We start from the raw sequence: 21,583 nt of genomic DNA, 5'->3' as shown, positions 1-21,583 counted from the left end.
TCTAGGGGCAGGCTTCCTGCCATTCATGTTATAAGTCTGATAATGATGGTTTAAATGTGTAATTCTCCTATGAACCAAAGCACTCATACATGTAACCTAAAATGCCAAAATGGTTTAAATAGGCTTCATGTTCTGATTGGATGAAGAATGTGCTATAAAATGTTTGTATTGTTCTGGAGATCATCTGATGAAACGTACAGCTTCGTTGGTGAATAGTGAAGTGACAACATGCAATTTTTTACAATGTTAACCTCTATTACTTTCCATCCCAAACAAAATCTGCAGTCAAAATAATGTATACCAATTTATCTGGAATCAGAAGTATATCTTCTCATCTTAAGTTTCACATCTGTGTTATGACACATTTAGAAGGCACAGGGTAGGTTACCTTTAAATGTTCTGTTTTAGTCTTCTCACCCTCACTTGCCATCTGTCTCTCAATCTCTCCTTTTAAATTTGTGTCTTTGAATATGAATACAATTGCATATTCTCCAAGATTTACATTCTAAAGTGACAGCTGGCTTCACATAAAGAAATAGAAAATATCCTTACCCAAGAGCTGACTGTTTCATTTGCAATAAATTATTTGCTTATGCCAGGTATACAATTAGTTATTTTTTAGAGATCCATGTCTAAATCAAGTACTGAACGCTGGGGAGTTGTGCCAGAGATCTGCAGTGGTAATTGTCTATTTCACTCGTTAAGCAGACCCTCTATGTGGAAGACTTCTTGAAGGAGCATGTTTATGTCAGCCTGCATCCCTTTGCTGAGGGTCATCAGCAAATTGTGTGCGTCATTAAGCAGGAAACCAATCACAATTTATAACTTAGGGTGCTCTCTAGCCAGCTTGAATCAGGCTATACATTAGTCATTTCCGAGCAATTAGTATCAGGCCACAGCATTGCAACTCGATGCCAATATCCCCAAACTCATTTTTCAAGGCATATTGTTGAGATCAAATGGGCTGCCATGAGCTCTTAATTCTTTCATCTGGCCAAAGAAATAATTTAGTCAATAGGATTCGATTAGGTTGTCTGTGTTGTGTTACTTGTAGCATCATCCATTTTGGGAGCTCATTTAATACAGTCTTCTGTTAGTAAAAACCAGCTCAAGATTCTTAGGCTCAACTGGTAATATTCAATCTTTGACCTGAGAAAGTTTGCATGAGAATGTTATAATCTTTCCAATGGTTCTCAAAAAAAGTTTAATAATAGGTACAATTGCGTAGTTCTATAATTTTAATGTACACGATTGTATATTTTTCTTCTTTTTGCATTACATTACATTTTATTTTCCATCTCTGTTTATAAAGATATTACGTTTTTCTTTTTCCCTTCACTTTTCATTTATTTTTAACTCTTTCTGTCTACTTTCTGTTTCACCTTCAAAATTCCACACATATTGAAAACTTAAGACCTAGCCAAAGTACAGACTTAAAAGAAGGAAAGGAAGCCAAGCCAGTCAAACAAGGGAAAGAGTTGGAGGAGAGGCCAATGTCTGTAATGAGTTCACTGAGTTATAGAAAGAGAGCAGTTATTAAAGACTCAATAGGCGGTAAAGGTGATGAGGATTCACTGTTCTCAACTCTGAAAGAAAGGCCTGAGTCCCCAGAGAGATCTTTCCGAAAGGCTCCGAAAGATTCTGCAGGAAGTGTTCTTGATGACACATTATCAGTGAGTTCGTGGAGAAAATCTCAGGGCAGTGAAGACTTGGACGATCGCTCATCTATGGTTTCTCAAGCATTTACTGAGGCATCTAGTAGGGCAAGGAAAGGACTTGACAAAAGGTGGTCAATTGCAAGTCCTGAATTTGATAAAGTTTCTGTTGTATCCAGTCGTCTATCTAGTAGACGGGGTTTGGAAGATGACGATGACACAAAATCAACCCTGAGCTTTGGTATTACCAGTCCCCAAAGTCTAAGACGTAGTACTTCCAAATTAGAGGAGACGCGTAATGGTTTGTCAGCTGTAAGTCCCTCACTTAGTAGGCGTTCTGACTTTAGCCTGGAAAGCCCTACTCTTGGAAGCCGATCAGACACTCGAATGTCTATGGCCAGAAGCACTTTAGATGATTTTGATGACTCTGTTAGTGTTGGATTTAGTGATAGTCGCTCTTTGTACAGTCAGCATTCTGGGCGTAGTTTTTCTGTACCTCCCCAAGCAAGAACACCAGGCGCAGATGACAATGAACTGGAAAGCAGAGATCTTCAGCCAGTGTCTCATCGCAATTACTTAGATCCGGATCTTGAGGCTGCAATCAATGAGGTCCTGAGCTATAAGCCTATAAAGTTCAAGAGAAAGAGTCTTGATCCTGATTCTGATGATGAAGATGATTCAAAAAGTGTACGGAGTGTAAAAAGCTTACACCGAGAAAAGGGAGAATCATCCTCTGGACTCAAGAGGTCAGCTTCAGCTATGGAATTCTCTCGGGCAGCAAGCAGGAAAAGCAGAGCTAGAAAAAGTAGCTCTGACTCGGAATCTGAGGACAATCGCAAAAAGAAGAGTTCTAAAAAGCGCTCCAAGAAATCCAAGAAGAAGTCAAAGAAGAAAGAATCTGATACCTCGTCATCATCCTCATCATCTGAGTCTGACTCCTCATCTGGTTCTACAGTGTCATATCGTAGTGGGGGTAGTGTGAAAAAAGGGCCGAAAAATAGGGACCTAGTTGAAGAAGACCTTCAAGGTGACAAAAAAGATGAGAAAAACAGTAAGCAGGTAAAGAAGGAGGATAAGAAGAGGAAGAAGCAGGTTGACAGTCTGATGATGAAATATTTATACCGGCCAGAAAGTGATTAATGCAGTAGGTGTTTTGCTTGTGAGTGATCTAGCATGCTCTGAACGGTGTGGATTACTAACATTAACTCAGGGTGACATTTGGATTGAGTTGTTTTAACAGCCTGTGTTGTAATTTACATTCACATTTGCAGCATTCTGTCCCTTGTTTTAAAATTGGATTGGCTCATCTGGTGCTAGAGTGCCAAAAGTGCAGTTATTGTGAAATTGTCTGTGGTTGTAGTTAACATTTTGAAAGCCTTGAGCATCTTCATAGCATCTGAAGTACATTATACACCAATATGCAATACTAAGTTTGCACATTAAAGTTCCTAATTTAATACTTTTAGATGCACACTTGCACAACAATGGAAGCTGGTGAGAAACACTCCAGTCGAAAATTAAAGTAGAACTATAGGCAAAAAGTTTTTTTTTCATTTTGGATAGAGCAAGGGTTACAATCCCTGTCTGATTATTTTTTATTTTTTTGCGATTTGTGTCCCATTGCAGAGATTTTACTTCACTTCCTGTCCCATAGCCAAACAGGAAGTTATAGGAAATTGAACAGGTGCATCCAAGCTACTACCTCCTGTATAATGCCCCTCAGCTTCAAGAACACAGCACTCAGCCTGGGAAGTTTCTGCAAACCTCCATGTGCAATCGGTGCAAAAAAGGGAGAAAGGCTGGTGCCATGGAAGTTGGCTAAAACATAGTTTTATTAATGCAGGTGAATAACAGTCAAAAAAGCCATGTGTTTTCGATCATAAGGCCTTAATCATAGGCCATTGTCACGGAACGTCCCTTACTCTGCTTGAGTGCTTCCGTCAGTATACCGCTTCCTAAGTTCTGGAACACGAGTCCAATGGATCTGGCTATAGGAACCCCCAAGAACTAGACAACACCAGTCTTGGAGTACATCAGGACTAACTCTTTATTTGAGATCTCACACACATTTATACAGCAGGCTGACTCAAAGCTAACCTAATTAACATGAGCTAATTTACAAAAAAATTTACCCAGACCAGATGACAGACTTGTGGGCACCGAGCTTCACACAGTAGTATAAACACAATAGCTGGAGCTAATTACAATTAACAATACAAACAACAATCTCCCCCCCCTCCTCAGCCTAGTCATCAACAGTTTGTCTCCTAGCCAGTCCTGGAGGCTAATGTGATCAGCTCACTCAATTAACAGATTGAGTTCAGAATCAACCAAACCAATAATAGTCTCTACATACATCCTGGGAGATATTGTGGACAAATATTACTGTCCCATTTTAAGTAGTCCAAGATATATTTTCTCACTCACCCTGTGCCAGGATAGCACAGGGTGACTTAGACATAAGATGTATATGGGGAGCTGAAACAAGGACATCCCCTACTTTCCAAGGGATTCTGAGTTCCACGGGCCCTCCCGTTACAGCCATGATTAAGGCCTGATGGCCAAAAAACGTTGAATTTTTTGTTTTTCGCCTGCATTAATAAAACTATGTTTTAGCCGACTTCCGTGACACCAACCTTTCTCCCTGTTTTTGCACGAAGTGAAAGTGAAATCCCTGCAAATAATGGGGATTCCTTTGGGACCCCCAGGTCACCAGAACTAGTGTCTCCATTAGAAGATTTCCCCTCCCATTACTTTTCTGGGGATAACCCAAAATTTGGGATTTACGTTTACTTTTTTAACTTTTGAATGATAATAGTAAATATGATGAATAGAGAGGGTGAATCTCCTTAATGGGGCACAGGCAGCAATAAAAACTGACAGGGGTTCTAAATTCCTCCACTCTATCCAAAACTGTCTTTTGGTTTATACAGGGGATACTTGTCCTGCAAGACCTTAGGTAGTGACCACCCGCTTTTTAATTAGCCTAGGGAGAGAGAGAGATGAGAGGAGCAGCAGCATGGGAAATCAACATTCAAGGAGGCAGTGCTCATTATATGTTTTGTCCTAGAAATAAGTTGGTGCCCAGCAGGCAGCTAAAACAGGCTGCATAGACGAGAAAGTTCCAGCACTGCAGCCTTTCAATATCAACTTTTGTAAGAAATGTGACAGATAGATATAACTATATTTTTAGGATGTGTGTTGGTAATGCCATATATTTACTGTATAGATGTTCTTGAGAAAAGAATTTCTAAGGTGAAACAGACTGCACATTTACATTGAGCCAGTCCTGGAAATCCACACTACATAAAAAAACACAAGCCTAGGGCACAGTTGTATTTTAAAGGCTGTGCTTCTGTTCTGTTCAGCTCTTGCACCTCCTGTTGAGTGACCTCAATCTTTCCAGTCCTGAAAAGAGGTTTGTGATCCACAGATATGCAAATATCCCTTTATACATATTTGTTGAAAATAGTACTTCTGCTAAGCATTGTGTAGCTCTTTCTGTCAAGGAAGCTAGTGAGTGAACAGACTGAAAATTAATCTGCACAGCGGGAGCAGTTTGCAGTTCTTGTCGCCTGTTTTATTATCCATGGTCTTTTTGCGGCAATCTAGCACCTTGCTGTGTAACCCTTTCCATTCCAAGATGGATGAAGCTTCCTCCTCTCAAATAACAGTATTAAAGTGAACCTGTCCTCCACACAGCAGGAAATTTGTGTATGAGCATACATTCTATATAATTAGACGTCACACTCTCTGTAGTAATTTTTAGAATTTTTCTTAGCTGCACATTTGGTACATAAACATTAATGAGGGTTTGCTCCGTCCAATCACCAGAACTGAGCATGCTCTTTGTGCTTTTGAGAACTATGAAAAAGATTGCTAGAATTTTCCAATATGCATAGCAGAATTATTGAAAATGGATTTTTGTGCCCTGTATGCACCCCCCCCCTGTTCTCCCCCCCCCCTGTTCTCTCTCTCCCCCCCCCCCCCGTTCTCTCTCTTCCCCCCCACCCATTCTCCCACTTTCCCCCCACCCATTCTCCCACGTTCCCCCCACCCGTTCTCCCACGTTCCCCCCACCCGTTCTCCCACGTTCCCCCCACCCGTTCTCCCACGTTCCCCCCACCCGTTCTCCCACGTTCCCCCCACCCGTTCTCCCACGTTCCCCCCACCCGTTCTCCCACTTTCCCCCCACCCGTTCTCCCACTTTCCACCCGTTCTCATCTCATGGCTTACACAGGTAAGGTTCTGCAAAGAAAAAGGAGAATATGTATAGCTGGGGGGGAGAGCGAGCCTGTGAACCTATTGTTTCTTTTTCTGCACAGATTGACTTTAAAAGTGTTTTCCAAGTAAGTTGGAACTTGGAAAGTTCCCATCTACTTTGGTTAATAGCAAGGGGCATGTTGTTTCTCCAATACATTTCCCCCAGCCGTTATGAAACTTCTGTTATTCAAAAAATTCAGTGGTAGCTCAGGGTTTGCGCACACCATAATGCATGTGGCAACACTTGGGAAAATGCGAGTTGCCATACAGATGTGCTGCGCTGCGTTTACTCTAACAGGTCTCGTAGGGCAGTGCATCCATAAACACATGTTGACGTTTTTTTTTTTTTTTCTAACATTCTCCATGACATATGTGAGAATATGCTCCATTTGAAGGCAATATTTTCTGCCTGTGTTGCAAAATATAGGGTAACATAAGCAGTAACTAAGCACCATAGGAAATTAGATAAACTGTAGCGTATTTCCTTTTTTTTTTTTTACTGTCTATGCAAACTTTTCCCCCAAGGCTTTTTTTTGCTGGCCTGGTGAAGTCTGTGCCCATTATTTAACCCAGAAGAACAACTCCATCTAGTGTTAGGGCTGTTTTGCTGGTCTGGTGAGGTCTCCAGCAGTGGTTGGCAGTCCTTAATGCAGCATAGAATGTCACTGATGTAATGACATGCAAACAAAATAATGTACTTTGCGCCCAGGCTGGCATGAAGACACAACCCAGGAGGTGGGTCCATGAAAGACTTGGCTCACCAGAAGTAGGTTGAATGACCTTCATTTAACCCAGAAGATGAACTGCATCTAGTGTTAAAAAGGAGTTTCTGTAAAGAACAGTGACAGACTTGAAGGTAAGTATCACAGCCAAAGTTGCTCTCTGTTATTTTAACTTTTACTGGACTTTTATTTTTCTACTGAAGTTTTGCTTCAAGACATAGAGGGACACCATTTCTTTTCTAATTCCTTATGTAAGGAATATCCTGTTAAACTGAATTGTCAACTCTAAGCAATTTTTCTTTATCGTACATCATGGGGCACAGAGCCTTAAGTAATTACTTAATGGGTTTTAGGCCACCTTCAGGTGATGGACATTGGTATACCCTATCCAGGAAGTTCACTCCCTATATAACCCCTCCTCCTTCCAGGAGCACATCAGTTTTTTTTGCCAGTGTCTAAGGTATTGGTTACGAGTGAAGATGTGCTCTGAGGAGCCCCAGGAGGGATCCATGCTGAATTTTAATAGCCTCCATAGACCAGATCCATCAAAGTGCCACTGAGGCCTAAGTGGATGGTACCTGGGGCCTCGTATCCGAAGCACAAGGTTTTTGCCTGTAACGCCTCTCTTTGTAGGGCTGGACCCCGGGACCCAGGGCTTAGGTCTTGCTACATTACCTAAAGCTTTCCTGGTGGGGTGCTTTTACAGGTCCAAGGGAGTGGAACCCCAATATCAAGGGACCTGGTCCTTGAAGGTTTGCTAAACGCAGCCCACCATGATGGGTGAAGGTTGGATTGTCTGTTAATTCAGCAAATCCTGCGGTGGGGATAAGGTAAGGGAAGAAACTTGGGAACTGAAAAATCTACCTATGTATTCTTCTATTAGGGAAAAAATGTTGTCATGCCTTAATTCTCCACTAGAGGGAGTCTATGCACATACCTTAACCACTTCACATCCGCGCTTTGGCCGAATGACGGCACAGCGCGGACCTGAATTCCCGGGAGGCTGTCATATGACGGCCTCCCCTGTGCACACACCCCGCAGGGCGCGCGCTGAGCGCGCTGTGATCACCGAGTCACTGAGACTCGGGTGATCACCGGTCCAAGTAAGGGGCCGGTCCCGGCGCCTTACCATGTGATCAGCTGTCAGCCAATGACAGCTGATCACATGATGTAAACAAAAGATCCGTAACCTTTTTTTTTTTTTTCTACTCACGCTGACAGCGTGAGTAGAAAAAAAAAAGACGATCACCGGCTCGGATGTGAGGGACATCGGTCCCGAAGTGGAAGAGGCACATCTGCCTGATCAGTGCCACCTAACAGTGCCCACAAGTGCCACCTATTAATGCCCACAAGTGCCAGCTATCAATGCCCACCTGTAGTGCCAATCAGTAACACCTAGCAGTGCTGCCCATCACTGCCGCCTATCAGTGCCCATCACTGCCGCCTCATCAGCGTACATCAATGAAGGAGAAAAATGACCTGTTTTAAATTTTTTATAACAAAATATAAAAAAAAAATTTTTTTATTAAAAATTCAGTTTTTTACATTTTTTTAACAAAAAGTCAAAACTGCAGAGGTGATCAAATACCACCAAAAGAAAGCTCTATTTGTGGTTAAAAAATGATAAAAATTTCATTTGGGTACAATGTTGTATGACCGCGCAATTGTCATTCAAAATGAGTCAGCGCTGAAAGCTGAAAATTGGTCTGGATAGGAGGGGGGTTTAAGTGCCCAGTAAGCAAGTGGTTAATCTGTTGTCTTCACTGTAAAGCTCAGTCAGTCTCTGTGTGGTCACAGCATCATGTGCAGGGGGATTTTTCTCACGTTTATAAATCTGCCAAATGCTTTCTTTCTCCCCCCTGAAGGGACCAGAGGATTAGGGGAACATCAGCGCTATACCCCCCTTACATTACCCCCCCCCCCCCCGCTGCGGGTTTTGTGGAGGTCCCGCGATTACTGTTTTCTGTTACTGCTATATTGTTTTTTCTATGTCTGCAGCTGACAGGGCTCTGCCTCTCCTCCACCCCCCCACCCCCCGTGTTGTGTCTGTAGACCCGAAAGCCATCGCGAACAAGCGTGGTGAACATTTTAAAAATGAAACGGGGTGGGCCTAAGCGCAGCGCCCTGAACGTCCACGAGGATGCATGGCAGGCTAAGACAATAAAACCACAGCTGGGACAGTCTCTTCTTGGCTGACAAGGAGGAAACAAACAGTCTGCACACAGGGACACAGGAGCTGTAGGACACATGAGGGTTGCAAACTGGCATTCCTGATATAGGAAGGACACTTTTTTTCCCAGCACTAGGCTGAACTTTATAGCGGCTTTTAATGTCATGACTATATTCAGCGATTAAGTGCAATTGTATAGTGCCTCTGTTTTTGTGCTTAGGACCTGCTAAGAAAGACACCACTAAGACCAAAAAGGTACCAAAGGTTTCACCCCCAGGCGCTAGGCTCTCGAGTCGCATTTCCATGCTGTCATCCTCGCCTGAATTACCAATTATGGCAAGCTAGGGTGAGCCATTGGAACAAATTGATGGTGCAACTGCTTCTCACATCTCAGCCCCTGTATACGTGACTGAAGATGCCCTTTCCTCCACCCTGCAGGGTCTGGAAGGAAGATTAGCGGCTTTAATCGCATCCTCCATTCAAATGGATAGGAAGCATGCTAGACCCCCCTCCCCCACTTCAGACCCCTTGCAAGGGGAACAGTGGGCACAGGATGAGGTGTTACCCTCAGGCGGTCAGGAGGAAAAACAAACCGATGATTCCTCTGCGGAGGAAACAACGGTAGATGAACCTTTTTTAGCCGCACAATCTGAGAAACTGCTGATACAATCTCTTACGGAGATGGTTCGTTCTACTTTCATGCTACCCCTTACGGAGTCTCCTGAAAGCTCGGTTTCTTCCTTGGGTTCCTTAAAACCCTCTCAGCCTTTGCATGCGTTTCCTGTCCATGCATTATTAGAACAGCTTATTTTTGCTGAATGGGATCACCCGGATAAGCATTTTCTTCCTCCTAAAGCCGCGTACACACGGGCGGACTTTTCGACCGGACTGGTCCGACTGACTTTTTAACGAACGAACTTGCCTACACACGATCACACCAAAGTCCGGATTCGTACGTGATGACGTACACCGGACTAAAATAAGGAAGTTGATAGCCAGTAGCCAATAGCTGCCCTAGCGTTGGTTTTTGTCCGTTGGACTAGCATTTTCCGTTCTTTATCAGCTGGAGGAGAAATTCTCCAAAAAATGGAAAGTACCAGCAGTTGACGCTACGATTTCCAGTGTAAATAAAAGCCTAACTTGTCCTGTAGCCAATGCACAAAAGCTTAAAGATCCAACAGATAAAAAGTTGCTGCAATAGGCGTCTGTCAATCCCTAAAGGACCAAGTTAGACAGACCCTTAAAGCGGTTCCTGCACAATAAGCCCAGGAATTGGCTGAACTACCAAAGGCATTATGCTTTGCCATAGATGCCATTAAAGATTCTATTCACCAGGCGTCCCGCCTTACGCTTATGCTTGTACATATGCCTAGAATTAGAATCCTGTGGTTAAAAAATTGGTCAGCCGAAGCACCATGTAAAATTCTCCTAACTGGGTTTCCTTTTCATGGAGAGCGGCTTTTTGGAGAAGATTTGGACAAATATATCCTAACAATTTCTAGCAGGAAAAACACTCTTTTGCCAGTCAAAAGAAAGTATAATCGCCCTTCATTTAAACGGGCTCTTTCCCCTGCACCAGGGGCTTCTGCCTCTAGACAGTGGCGACGGCCTCCGCCGTCAGACTTTAGAGGAAAACCTCAGGGTCAGACCCAGGCTCAAAAGAAGTCCTGGGGTCGGAAACCTGCAAAGCAGAATCCTAAAGCTTCATCATGAAGAGGCAAACCCCCTCACCATGGTGGGGGGAAGACTTCTGCAGTTTTCAGAAGTCTGGCAAGAGGAAGTTCAGGACAGATTGGTAACGCTGGGGTACAAGCTGAAATTTCGGGACTTTCCACCGTCTCATTTCCTGACGTCAAGCATTCCCAAAGATCCAGAGAAAAGACAATCTCTGTTTCAGGCACTAGACCGATTAATATCTCAAGGGGTGATCATACAGATTCCCACAAAAGAGCAAGGTTTGGGGTTTTATTCAAATCTTTTTATGGTACCAAAACCAAATGGAGATGTCAGACCCATTCTAGATCTAAAAAAATCTAAATCAGTTCCTGAAGATCCGCTCCTTTCGAATGGAGACGATCAGGTCAGTAGTTTCTACCCTTCTAGGAGGAGAACTTCTGGCATCTATCGACATCAGGGATGCATATCTACATGTTCCTAATATTACCAAAGGTTTCTGCGGTTCGTGTTAGAACCGCAGCATTTCCAGTTTGTAGCCCTGCCCTTTGGGCTAGCCACAGCACCCCGGGTGTTCACAAAAGTGCTGGCCCCACCTCTAGCCGGGGTAAGGGCACAGGGCATAACAGTCGTAGCGTACCTAGACGATCTATTGCTAATAGACCAGTCGGTGGCTCGTTTGGAGCAAAGCGTACGCATTACAACCAGTTACCTGGAAAGTTTGGGTTGGATTCTCAACCTAGAGAAATCTTCCTTAATACCGCTTAATAGACTGGGGTACTTGGGTCTGATCAAAGACACAGCCCAGGAAAAGGTGTTCTTGCCTCCGGCAAAGATCAACTCCATAAGAGAGCTGGTGTGGATGGTCAGGTCAAAAGGCAATCCCTCCATTCGCCTTTGCATGAGGTTGCTAGGAACCATGGTGGCTTCATTCGAAGCAGTTCCCTATGCCCAGTTCCATTCAAGACTGTTTCAAAACAGTATCCTGTCCTCTTGGAACAAAATGATTCAAGCTTTAGACTTGCCAATGCGGCTGTCCCCTAGGGTGTCACAAAGCCTCAGTTGCTGGTTACTAACTCAGAATCTGCTGAAAGGAAAATCCTTCAGACCAGCTGTCTGGAAAGTGGTAACGACAGATGCCAGCCTTTAAGGCTGGGGAGAAGTACTAGAAAAGACAACTGTTCAGGGACAGTGGTCAAGAGCCAAAAGAACCTTGCCTATCAATATCCTACAGATTCGGGCAGTGCGTCTGGCTCTAAAGGCCTGGACTTTCAGGTTACAGGATTGTCCTGTCAGGATCCATTCCGACAATGCCACAGCTGTGGCCTATATCAATCACCAAGGGGGCAGCAAGAGTCTCTCAATGCAGAGAGAGGTGAACCATATTCTAACTTGGGCAGAAAGGAATGTTCCGTGTCTATCGGCAGTCTTCATTCCAAGAGTAGAGAATTGGCAGGCAGACTACTTGAGTTGCCAGCAGTTATTCCCAGGGGAATGGTCTCTTCACCCCGACGTTTTTCGGGCTGTTTGCCAAAGATGTGGGACTCCGGACATAGATCTTCTAGCGTCCAGGTTCAGCATGCAGTTAATCAACTTTGTGGCTAGAACAAGGGATCCACTCGCATGCGGAACGGATGCATTGGTGACCCCGTAGGATCAGTTCTCACTGATCTATGTATTCCCCCCTATTCAGTTGCTGCCTCCTTTGCAGGATCAAGCTGGAAAGAAAGCCGGTAATTCTGGTGGCACTAGCATGGCCCATAAAGTCATGGTATGCAGAAATCATAAAGATGGCAGTGGAGGGCCCATGGTCCCTCCCACTATGGCCAGATCTGCTCTCACAGGGACCGATATTCCATCCTACCTTATGGTCTCTAAATTTAACGGCTTAGCTATTGAAACCCACATTCTGAAGAAACGTGAGCTTTCCAGGTCAGTTATCTATACCCTGATTAATGCAAGGAAGCCAGCTTCCAGAACTCTATATTATAGGGTCTGGAGGGCTTATGTTTCCTGGTGTGAATCCAAGGGTTGGCACCCTCGGAGATATAATCGAGGCAGAATTCTTGCCTTTCTACAATTAGGGGTAGAAATTAAATTGGCCTTGAGTACTATTAAAGGCCAAGTCTCAGCTTTATCAGTTTTATTTCAAAGACCACTTGCTAAACAGTCTTTAGTCCGGGGGTTTTATGCAAGGGGTGATGCGGCTTAATCCGCCAGTCAAACCTCCCTTGTACCCTTGGGACTTGAACTTAGTTTTGTCTGTGTTACAAAAACAGCCATTTGAACCAATACAACATATTCCCCTAGTCCTTCTTCTGACAAGGTAGTTGGTAATTTTGGTTGTTATATCCTCAGCAAGGAGGGTTTCAGAATTTGCTGCTCTTTCTTGTAAAGATCCATATTTGATTTTTCATGAGGACAGAGTGGTGTTACGCCCTCGTCCAGACTTTTTGCCAAAAGTGGTTTCAAGTTTTCACCTGAACCAAGATATTGTCCTGCCATCTTTTTTTCCAAAAACCATGTTCCAGGGAAGAAAAGTCACTACATTTTCTTGATGTGGTAAGAGCAATGGAAATCTATTTAAAGGCAACTACTCATATTCGTAAGACTGATCTCTTATTTATTCTGCCAGAGGGTCCTAAGAAAGGACAGGCAGAGTCAAAATCCACTGTCGCTAAGTAGATTCGGCAAGTTATAGTTCAAACTTATAATTTAAGGGGTAAGATTCCCCCTTTTCAAGTTAAAAAAAACAAAATACAAAAACATATTTGGGGGGCACACCCTACAATGCGTTTAAATTCAAGATGGTGCTGCTATAAGACCAACAAACAGTACAAAATATTTTACAGAACACACATTCAAGAATTACATTTCCTGCAAGGCTAGTTAAAAACACCTGAACATATTCAAAAAATACGGGAGTTTGGTCACACTATATGGTCATATAGTGCTAAGCCCACTTACTGCGACAAAGTACCCCGAATTAGTGGGTCCTACTCTAGTAATAGAGTGGAAGATCCTTTGTCTCAACCATGGGAGCTGAACTCCTCTATGTGGGAGAACTGAAGGGGATACATCCTATGCACCGGTGGCCACTAAATAAGAGGTAATGAGGAGGGGGAGGGGTGCTCCAGCCCAAAAAACCTGGTCAAGATCTATTACAATATACAAAAACATATTTGGGGGGCACACCCTACAATGCATTTAAATTCAGGATGGTGCTGCTATAAGACCTACAAAGAGTACAAAATATTTTACAGCGCACACATTCAAGAATGACATTTCCTGCAAGGCTAGTTAAAAACACCTGAACATATTCAAAAAATACGGGGGTTTGGTCACACTATATGGTCATATAGTGTTAAGTTAAGGCACACTCTGCCAGGGTGGTTAGTGCTTCATGGGCAAAATTTTATCAGGTAGATGTAAGGAGGTATGAGGATATCGCCTTAGGGCGCAGTGTGCTGCAGGCAGTAGGTCCTCAAGTCTGGGTGTACCCACCGGGTTGTGTCTCCCTCCCCTCAAGTAGCATTGCTATGGGATGTCCCATTAAGTAATTACTTAAGACTCTGTGTCCCATGATTAATGATAAAGAAAATAGGATTTTTATAACAGCTTACCTTTAAAATCCTTGTCTTGGAGTACATCATGGGACACAGAGGTCCCTCCCCTCCTTTTTGGGATTTAAGTATATTGCTTTGCTACAAAAACTGATGTGCTCCTGGAAGGAGGAGGAGTTATATAGGGAGTGAACTTCCTGGATTGGGTATACCAGTGTCCATCACCTGAAGGTGGCCTATAACCCATTAAATAATTACTTAATGCTCTGTGTCCCATGATGTACTCCAAGAAAAGGATTTTACAGGTAAGCTGTTATAAAAATCCTATTTTTTTTTGTTGGATAGAGTGGGGAACGATTACCATCTCTGTCAGATTTTAATTGCTGACTGTGTTTTCTTTAGGGTGGTTCCACCTCCTAGTGTATGATGTACTGCTACATGCAGAGAAAAAAATTGCGTTGAATGCAGTCTTTATTTTTTCTTCAAAGGCTAATGCTGTCACAAAAAGTTGTGAGAAATCTGGGTTAGTGGAGGAGATATTTCACCACAAAACTCAGCGAGAGCAAGAAATAACAGTAGGTAGATGGAGATCTATCCAGATTACGTAGTTCACCGCAGCCATTGGAACCTACTAAAAAGTTGCTTTATCCAGTGTACTTGACTGTTGAAATAATAAACACTTCTTATGCTCATAAGCGCATATTTTGTTCCTACAGTTTCAAATTTATTGCAGATTATCCATAATTTGTATTATCTGTGTAAGGCCTCCTTAAGACAAATGAGAGTATTCATCAGGTTTCATCTCTGGAACTGAAAAGTTGCAGTTTTCTTTTATTAAAGTGTTTACATTGATTGGTGAATGGCTTGTATATTTGCTGAGCTGTTTTTACCTTTGCTATTCAAATTTGTTGACAGTGCATTTTTTTTTTTTTTTGCTGTAGACAAAGTTCATGTCATCCTTCAATAATTGCTATTGTGGTCTGCACATGTAAAAGTATAAATAATGCCCCACTCCTATAATACTAAGCTGATCATTGATCATTACTGTAGAATTCCATTATTGTAGTCTTGTTGATTTGGTTATTTCAAACTGTACAATAATACCTGAAGCAAAGGTTTATTATTAAGTGAATCATGCTCATAGAGGAGAAAATCCATTACTCCATGGTTCTCCAAAAATGAATGCCAAGAAATTGGATCATAGCCAGATATATACTTTTCTGCTATTAAAACAACCCTGCCAGTACAGTAAAGAATTAAAAGGAAATAGTCTGATGCATCACCAAATAATGAATCCTGTAACTAAGAAATCCAAATATGTTTAAATCATGAAAAAACTCATTTTAGTACCGGTATTTACCGGTCAGGCCTATACTAAACAATTTAAAGGGGAGCTCCAAGTTACCAACTTTTATTTAGAAACTTTTTTTTTTTTTGTGTGGCTCTTTGTTTTTTAGATGTTTTGTTTGAGATTTTCTGTACAAAGCTTTGAGCCTACAGTAGAAGGAATAGGTCAGTGTTTCTCAACCTTTTCTTTAGTCTAGGCACCCTCCAAAATGCTGCACATCAAGACACCCCATTCTAAAATGTAAAAAAGGAGTTTTACATGATGCAGCAACATTCACACACATAGGACACCCAATGTTGGAGGCGATTTATTTTTCCAAAGCAAATACACCTTTGCACACTGGTACTGACTACAGCTAATGTGATCCCAGTGCTGACAAGGAGCGGACCGATAACATCATTGGTTGTTAGGATGCCAGCGGCTAGAATATTGTAATGGTGCACAATGAAAATCTGTGGCTTTGCATAACTAAAAGGCCGGTTTTGATCCACCAGCTGACTTGTATACAGTTTTTGGGCAATTTTGAGACATTTTCCCAAGGCATCCCTGAAGAAACCTGAAGGCACCCCAGAGTACCTGGGCACTTTGGTTAAAAAAGGCTAGAGTAGGCTACTTGTGACTTGTAGCCATTCCACATAATGTAATTAATTCAACAGTGGACGCATTCACATCCACACTATATGTTGATTACACATAGGGAATGGGAAATAGTTTCCTTTCTCTTCAGTTACCTTTATAACTGATGATTTTAAAAGGACCTGTACTGTCGAAGCTGCTCCGCAAAAAAGAAAGAAGGTAACTAGAGGGGAAATGACTAATCACCAGTTTTGCCCATAGGCTTACTGAAGCTGTTATTTTCTCCATTGCTTCAGAGATGCCCCCCTGATAACTTATGATCTGATGACCAATAGGATAATATTTAAGGAAAGATGCGCAAGAGCATGCATCCAGAGAATGACTAAAGCAGGGAGATCCTTAAACTGCAGGTCCTCAGGTATAGCTTTCTCTCCAGCAAGGAGTGAATAGCAAAGGGTGAGCAGCACAGTAGGGGACATCACCAAATCTCACTACTAATCCCATGAGACTTGCAGTTAGAGGACGGACCGTGTGTAGGCTCAATCACACATTTTCCATAGGAATTTCCGACACACAAAGTTTGAGAGCTTGCTATAAAATTTTCCGACAACAAAATCCGTTATCGGAAATTCCGATCGTGTGTACACAAATCCGACACACAAAGTGCCACGCATGCTCAGAATAAATTAAGAGACGAAAGCTATTGGCTACTGCCCCGTTTATAGTCCCGACGTACGTGTTTTACTTCACCGTGTTCAGAACGATCGGATTTTCCAACAACTTTGTGCGACCGTGTGTATGCAAGACAAGTTTGAGTCAACATCCGTCGGGAAAAATCCTAGGATTTTGTTGTCGGAATGTCCGATCGTGTGTACAGGGCATTAGGGAACATTATGCAGCAGTTATACAGTTATAAGACTCAAGGCTAGGAAAGTTCACTAATTTTGTTCAAGAGAAGAAAACAAAATCTATGGTTTAGGTAATCAACATTTCTAGATGTTTCATAAGCAAAAGCAAATGTATACTTCAGTTTAGGTCCACTTTAAAAAAACATCAAGGACTCATAATTTGATATTATGGGATATTTTGGAATTGTTTGGCCAATTGTTTCCCTAGGCATGTTTTAGGTTCTCTAGTTTTTCAAATGCTGTTCTTTTCTGGATCCTACACCTAGCGTCATAAAGAGTACAGCAAGGTGATAAGTCAGGAATAGGTAGACCATTTTATTTGTGGGATATTCTGGATTTCATGTGCATTGGCACAAGCAGGTAGACCTAATTTATTTCCTTTAACTTGTGATTAAGATTTTAATTGAGGCATGTTGGTATATTAAATAAACGTTCACCTTTTATAATAATATATAAATTTTTCTTACGTGTAATTTTTTTTCTCACTAGCAGTCTGGGAAATATGCGGACTAAGTATAAATAGTGGCAAGCTGCACCTTGATCATGGAAGTTATATTAGCGAAAGGGCAGTGACTGACCCTTTTGTACTTTAAAACAAACAACAAAATACACAAAGTAATTTGAGAGTCATCCAGAAGAGTTGGGGATAGCCAGTTCTGGCAAGAGTTGAGCTTTAACAAAATGTGGTTTATTATAGGTTTCTTGTATAGCGTCATCAATTAAGCAACACTTTACATATATAAAGTTCGTTCACACCAGTCCCTGCCCTCAAGGAGCTTAAAATCTAAGGTCCCTAACTCACATTCATACACACACATACTAGGGCAAAGTTAGACAGGAGCCAGTTAACCTACCAGCATATCTTTGACGTGTGGGAGGAAACTGGAGCACCTGGAAGAAACCCACGCAAGCACAATGAGAACATTCAGACTCCGTGCAGATAGTGCCATGGTTGGCATTTGAACCCTAGTGCTTCTAGGCAGAAGCGCTAACCACTTAGCCACCGTGCAGTTTAGTATGTCCTTTTTTTTTTAGTAATCAAAAATATAGGTTCAAACTAGAGAGTTAACAACAACCTGTCCTGCAGTCCATAGCTCACAACCATACTGTACCGACTTGTATGTACAGAGTTTATAGAATTGGAAGATTTTTATGTTGCCAATTGTTCCCGACACATTGTTACTTTTTTCACCAAATTAGTTCAAGCACCTTAAAGTTATGTCAGGCGAACTGGCCGACTTTCTGCCTATGTGTACAGCAGCCGACTTCTGTCGAAGGGTCATGACCGAAATGGCTGGGGGGATGGGGAGGGGGGGGTGTGTGTTCAACCCAAACTAATTTTATGTACGGGCTTTAGGCTTGCCATACATTATACGATTTTCTAATTCAGTTTCCTTTAGATTTACCTTATGTAGTACAAAGGCCTGCCTGATTGCATACAAATTGAAAGTCTTTAGGTGTGACCTCATATTATATGGTTTTGGTATATCTAAAGGAACATTTTAAGAAAATTGCATAATATATGGCCAGCCTTAACATGCTTTCTATATAGGGCAACTATGTATCCAATTACTGTAGGCTGTTGTAGACCAAACTTGCCCAAAGTCCTCTCTCGGGAGGAAAACCTGTCCTGATGTCTATCCGTTTTATCCATGAATATAACTGTTGCACAGCAGCATCTCTTTTGGCCTTTTTGCTTTGGTTTATTTGTATGTTTAGCCACAACTAACAAATCTCTGGGTGTTCCATGGTAGGGCCAAGTAGCTGGATCCGATGGTATGTATGCTGTGCCCTGACTATACGAAGTGCTTGCACAATTAAGATTTCTAGTCACACAAAATTGAATGCCTGTCCATGCTTTAGGTAGATGCTTCTTTATCAGATTATAACCTGCTGTACACCCTTGTTAGCAAAGACATAAACACTATGTAGAATTTCCCTTTCACACATACATATATAAGGGCAGTCTTTGACAGATTAGGTCCCAGGGTATATGGCATTTTTTGTGTGACAGGTAAAGTTTTTTTAATTAAGCAAGACAATAGCAACTAGTAAACAACAATTTTCACTGTTCTTATTTTAATAAACTGGAATCTGATTGCTAGGGAAAGGTGCACTTTGCACACCAGTGTTGCACTTTGCTGTGCTCTGTGTAATAAGCCTGTTCATCTCTATACGGCAGTTCATTCATCACCATACAGAATGTATTTGAAGTATTGCATTTTAAACAAGAAACATCAATTAACCTATCAAACCTTGTCAGCATAGGTGTGTTTATAGGATGACAGGGGCTTAGTCACAACATTTCATTGTGCTCTATGTAGCCGGGAAAAATAACTTGCATGATGCATAGCATGTTCATTGTTGGCATATTACATGAGCCCTCCACCTGCAAGCTGGCTGACTTGGCTCCAGGGCTAAGCGTGTTCATTTGTTCAGTTAGGAGAATCCTCACAGGGCAAGCAGCAAATTCCCTGACAGATCCTTTGTTTTTCAATCTCCCTTCGCTCATTGATCTGGATTAATACTCTGGCGTGCCTGCAATTTGCACAACTTCAACACAATTTGTTTCTGCCTGGAGGGTGCATTTTGGAACCGAATGAAGATTCATAGGGGTAGAGAATCAGGAATACGAGGCAGGAGGGAAAGTGGGTTAATGTATAAGCTATTACTAAAAGTAGCATCCAGCTTATTTGTTTGGAAAACCTCCTCAATATCTCCCAGCAGATTCACTCCTGCCTCCACCAACATTACCATGTTCAAATGAAAGAATCCTTACATACATGGCGTTTTAATCCATGCATATAGATAAATATTTTATTTATAGGAATCAGGAATAGGCACTTAAAGAGAAAACATCACTGTGCCTCAGATGCTTTGTGTGTGTGTGTGTGTGTGTGTATGTATATGTATATATATATATATATATATATATATATATATATATATATATATATATATATATATACATACACAGTGCCTTGAAAAAGTATTCATACATCCTAGTTCACAAACGGATTAAATAGATATCCCCTTGACTGTTCTATGTTTATGGTTATGTTGATATTACTTCTTTACAGTTATGTTGTCATGTTCACATGATCAGTTCCGTATTATAAACTGCTGATAGCTAAAGAGTGAGGGGTTGACAAAATCAACTAGTGGAACGGCGACGAATTAGAGTGATCGCAAGTGGGTATTCATTGAAACCTTGTGCTACAACACAAGGATAGTACCTCTTACCTAATACTTTGACTACTGATATTAATGTAAGAAAAATAATGCACTACGAGTTTGCATGGAGTGCAGGAAAACAAGGAACGTTAATATTGATACTAATGCCATTGTTTACAATGTACTGTACATTTTGTTGATTTTTCTGTTTGTCAACTAAATTTAATAAAAATTATTGATACAAAAAAGTATTCATACCCCTTGAAATTTTCCACATTTTGTCTTATTACAACCAAAAACGTTAATGTATTTTATTGGAATTTTATGTGATGGACCAACACAAAGTGGCATATAATTGTGAAGTGGAAGGAAAATGATAAATGGTTTTCCAAATTTTTTACAAATAAATTTGTGAAAAGTGTGGCGTGCTATTGTATTCAGCCCCCCTGAGTCAATACTTTGTAGGACCACCTTTCGCTGCAATTACAGCTGCAAGTCTTTTTGGGTATGTCTCTACCAGCTTTGCCCATTCTTCTTTGCAAAATAGCTCAAGCTCTGTCAGATTGGATGGGAGAGCGTCTGTGAACGGCAATTTTCAAACCTTGTCACAGGTTCTCAATTGGATTTAGATCTGGACTTTGACTGGGCCATTCTAACACATGAATTTGCTTTGATCTAAACATTCCATTGTAACTTTGGCTGTATGTTTAGGGTTGTTGTCCTGCTGGAAGGTGACCCTCCGCCCCAGTCTCAAGTCTTTTGCAGACATTTAACATGTTTTTTTGTAAGATTGCCCTGTATTTGGCTCCATCCATCTTCCCATCAACTCTGACCAGCTTCCCTGTCCCTGCTGAAGAAAAGCACCCTAAAACATAATGCTGCCACCACCATGTTTCACGGTGGGGATGGTGTGTTCAGAGTTATGTGTGGTGTTGGTTTTCCGCCACACATATCATTTTGCTTTTAGGCCAAAAAGTTCAATTGGTCTCATCTTAACCAGAGCACCTTCTTCCACATGTTTGCTGTGTCATGCACATGGCTTCTTGCAAACTGGACTTCTTATGGCTTTCTTTCAACAATGGCTTTCTTCTTGCCACTCTTCCATAAAGGCCAGATTTTTGGAGTGTACGACTAATAGTTGTCCTGTGGACAGATTCTCCTGCCTGAGCTGTGGAGCTCTGCAGCTCCTCCAGAGTTACAATGGGCCTCTTGGCTGCTTCTCTAAATAATGCTCTCCTTGCCCGGCCTGTCAGTTTAGGTGGGCGGCCATGTCTTGGTAGGTTTGCAGTTGTGCCATACTCTTTCCATTTTCCGATGATGGATTGAACAGTGCTCCGTGAGATGTTAAAAGCTTGGGATATTTTTTTAGAACCTAACCCTGCTTGAAACTTTTCCACAACATTGTCCCTGACCTGTCTGATGTGTTCCTTGGCTTTCATTATGCTGTTTGTTCACTAAGGTTCTCTAACAAACCTCTGAGGGCTTCACAGAACAGCTGTATTTATACTGAGATTAAATTACACACAGGTG

The 21,583-nt window shown here is 41.9% G+C and overlaps 1 protein-coding gene across 17 annotated transcripts in view; it reads left to right on the top strand.

Annotated features, from left to right (window-relative positions):
- The window catches only part of MYO18A (myosin XVIIIA), a 498,725-nt gene that overhangs the window by 464,227 nt on the left and 12,915 nt on the right, over window positions 1-21,583 (top strand). For 13 of the 17 annotated variants that reach the window (XM_073616818.1, XM_073616817.1, XM_073616816.1 and 10 more), the window contains one exon: window positions 1,415-2,799. The exons of the other annotated variants lie outside the window; for them this stretch is intronic. In XM_073616818.1, coding sequence (XP_073472919.1) covers window positions 1,415-2,795 — 1,381 coding nt within the window. In that variant the 3' untranslated portion in view covers window positions 2,796-2,799. The remainder of the gene's footprint in view (window positions 1-1,414; window positions 2,800-21,583) is intronic. 17 annotated transcript variants of the gene reach the window in all.

This window comes from Aquarana catesbeiana, linkage group LG02, assembly GCF_042186555.1.
Source record: "Aquarana catesbeiana isolate 2022-GZ linkage group LG02, ASM4218655v1, whole genome shotgun sequence".
Lineage (NCBI taxonomy): Eukaryota > Metazoa > Chordata > Amphibia > Anura > Ranidae > Aquarana > Aquarana catesbeiana.
This window is presented reverse-complemented; position numbering and strand designations above follow the sequence as displayed.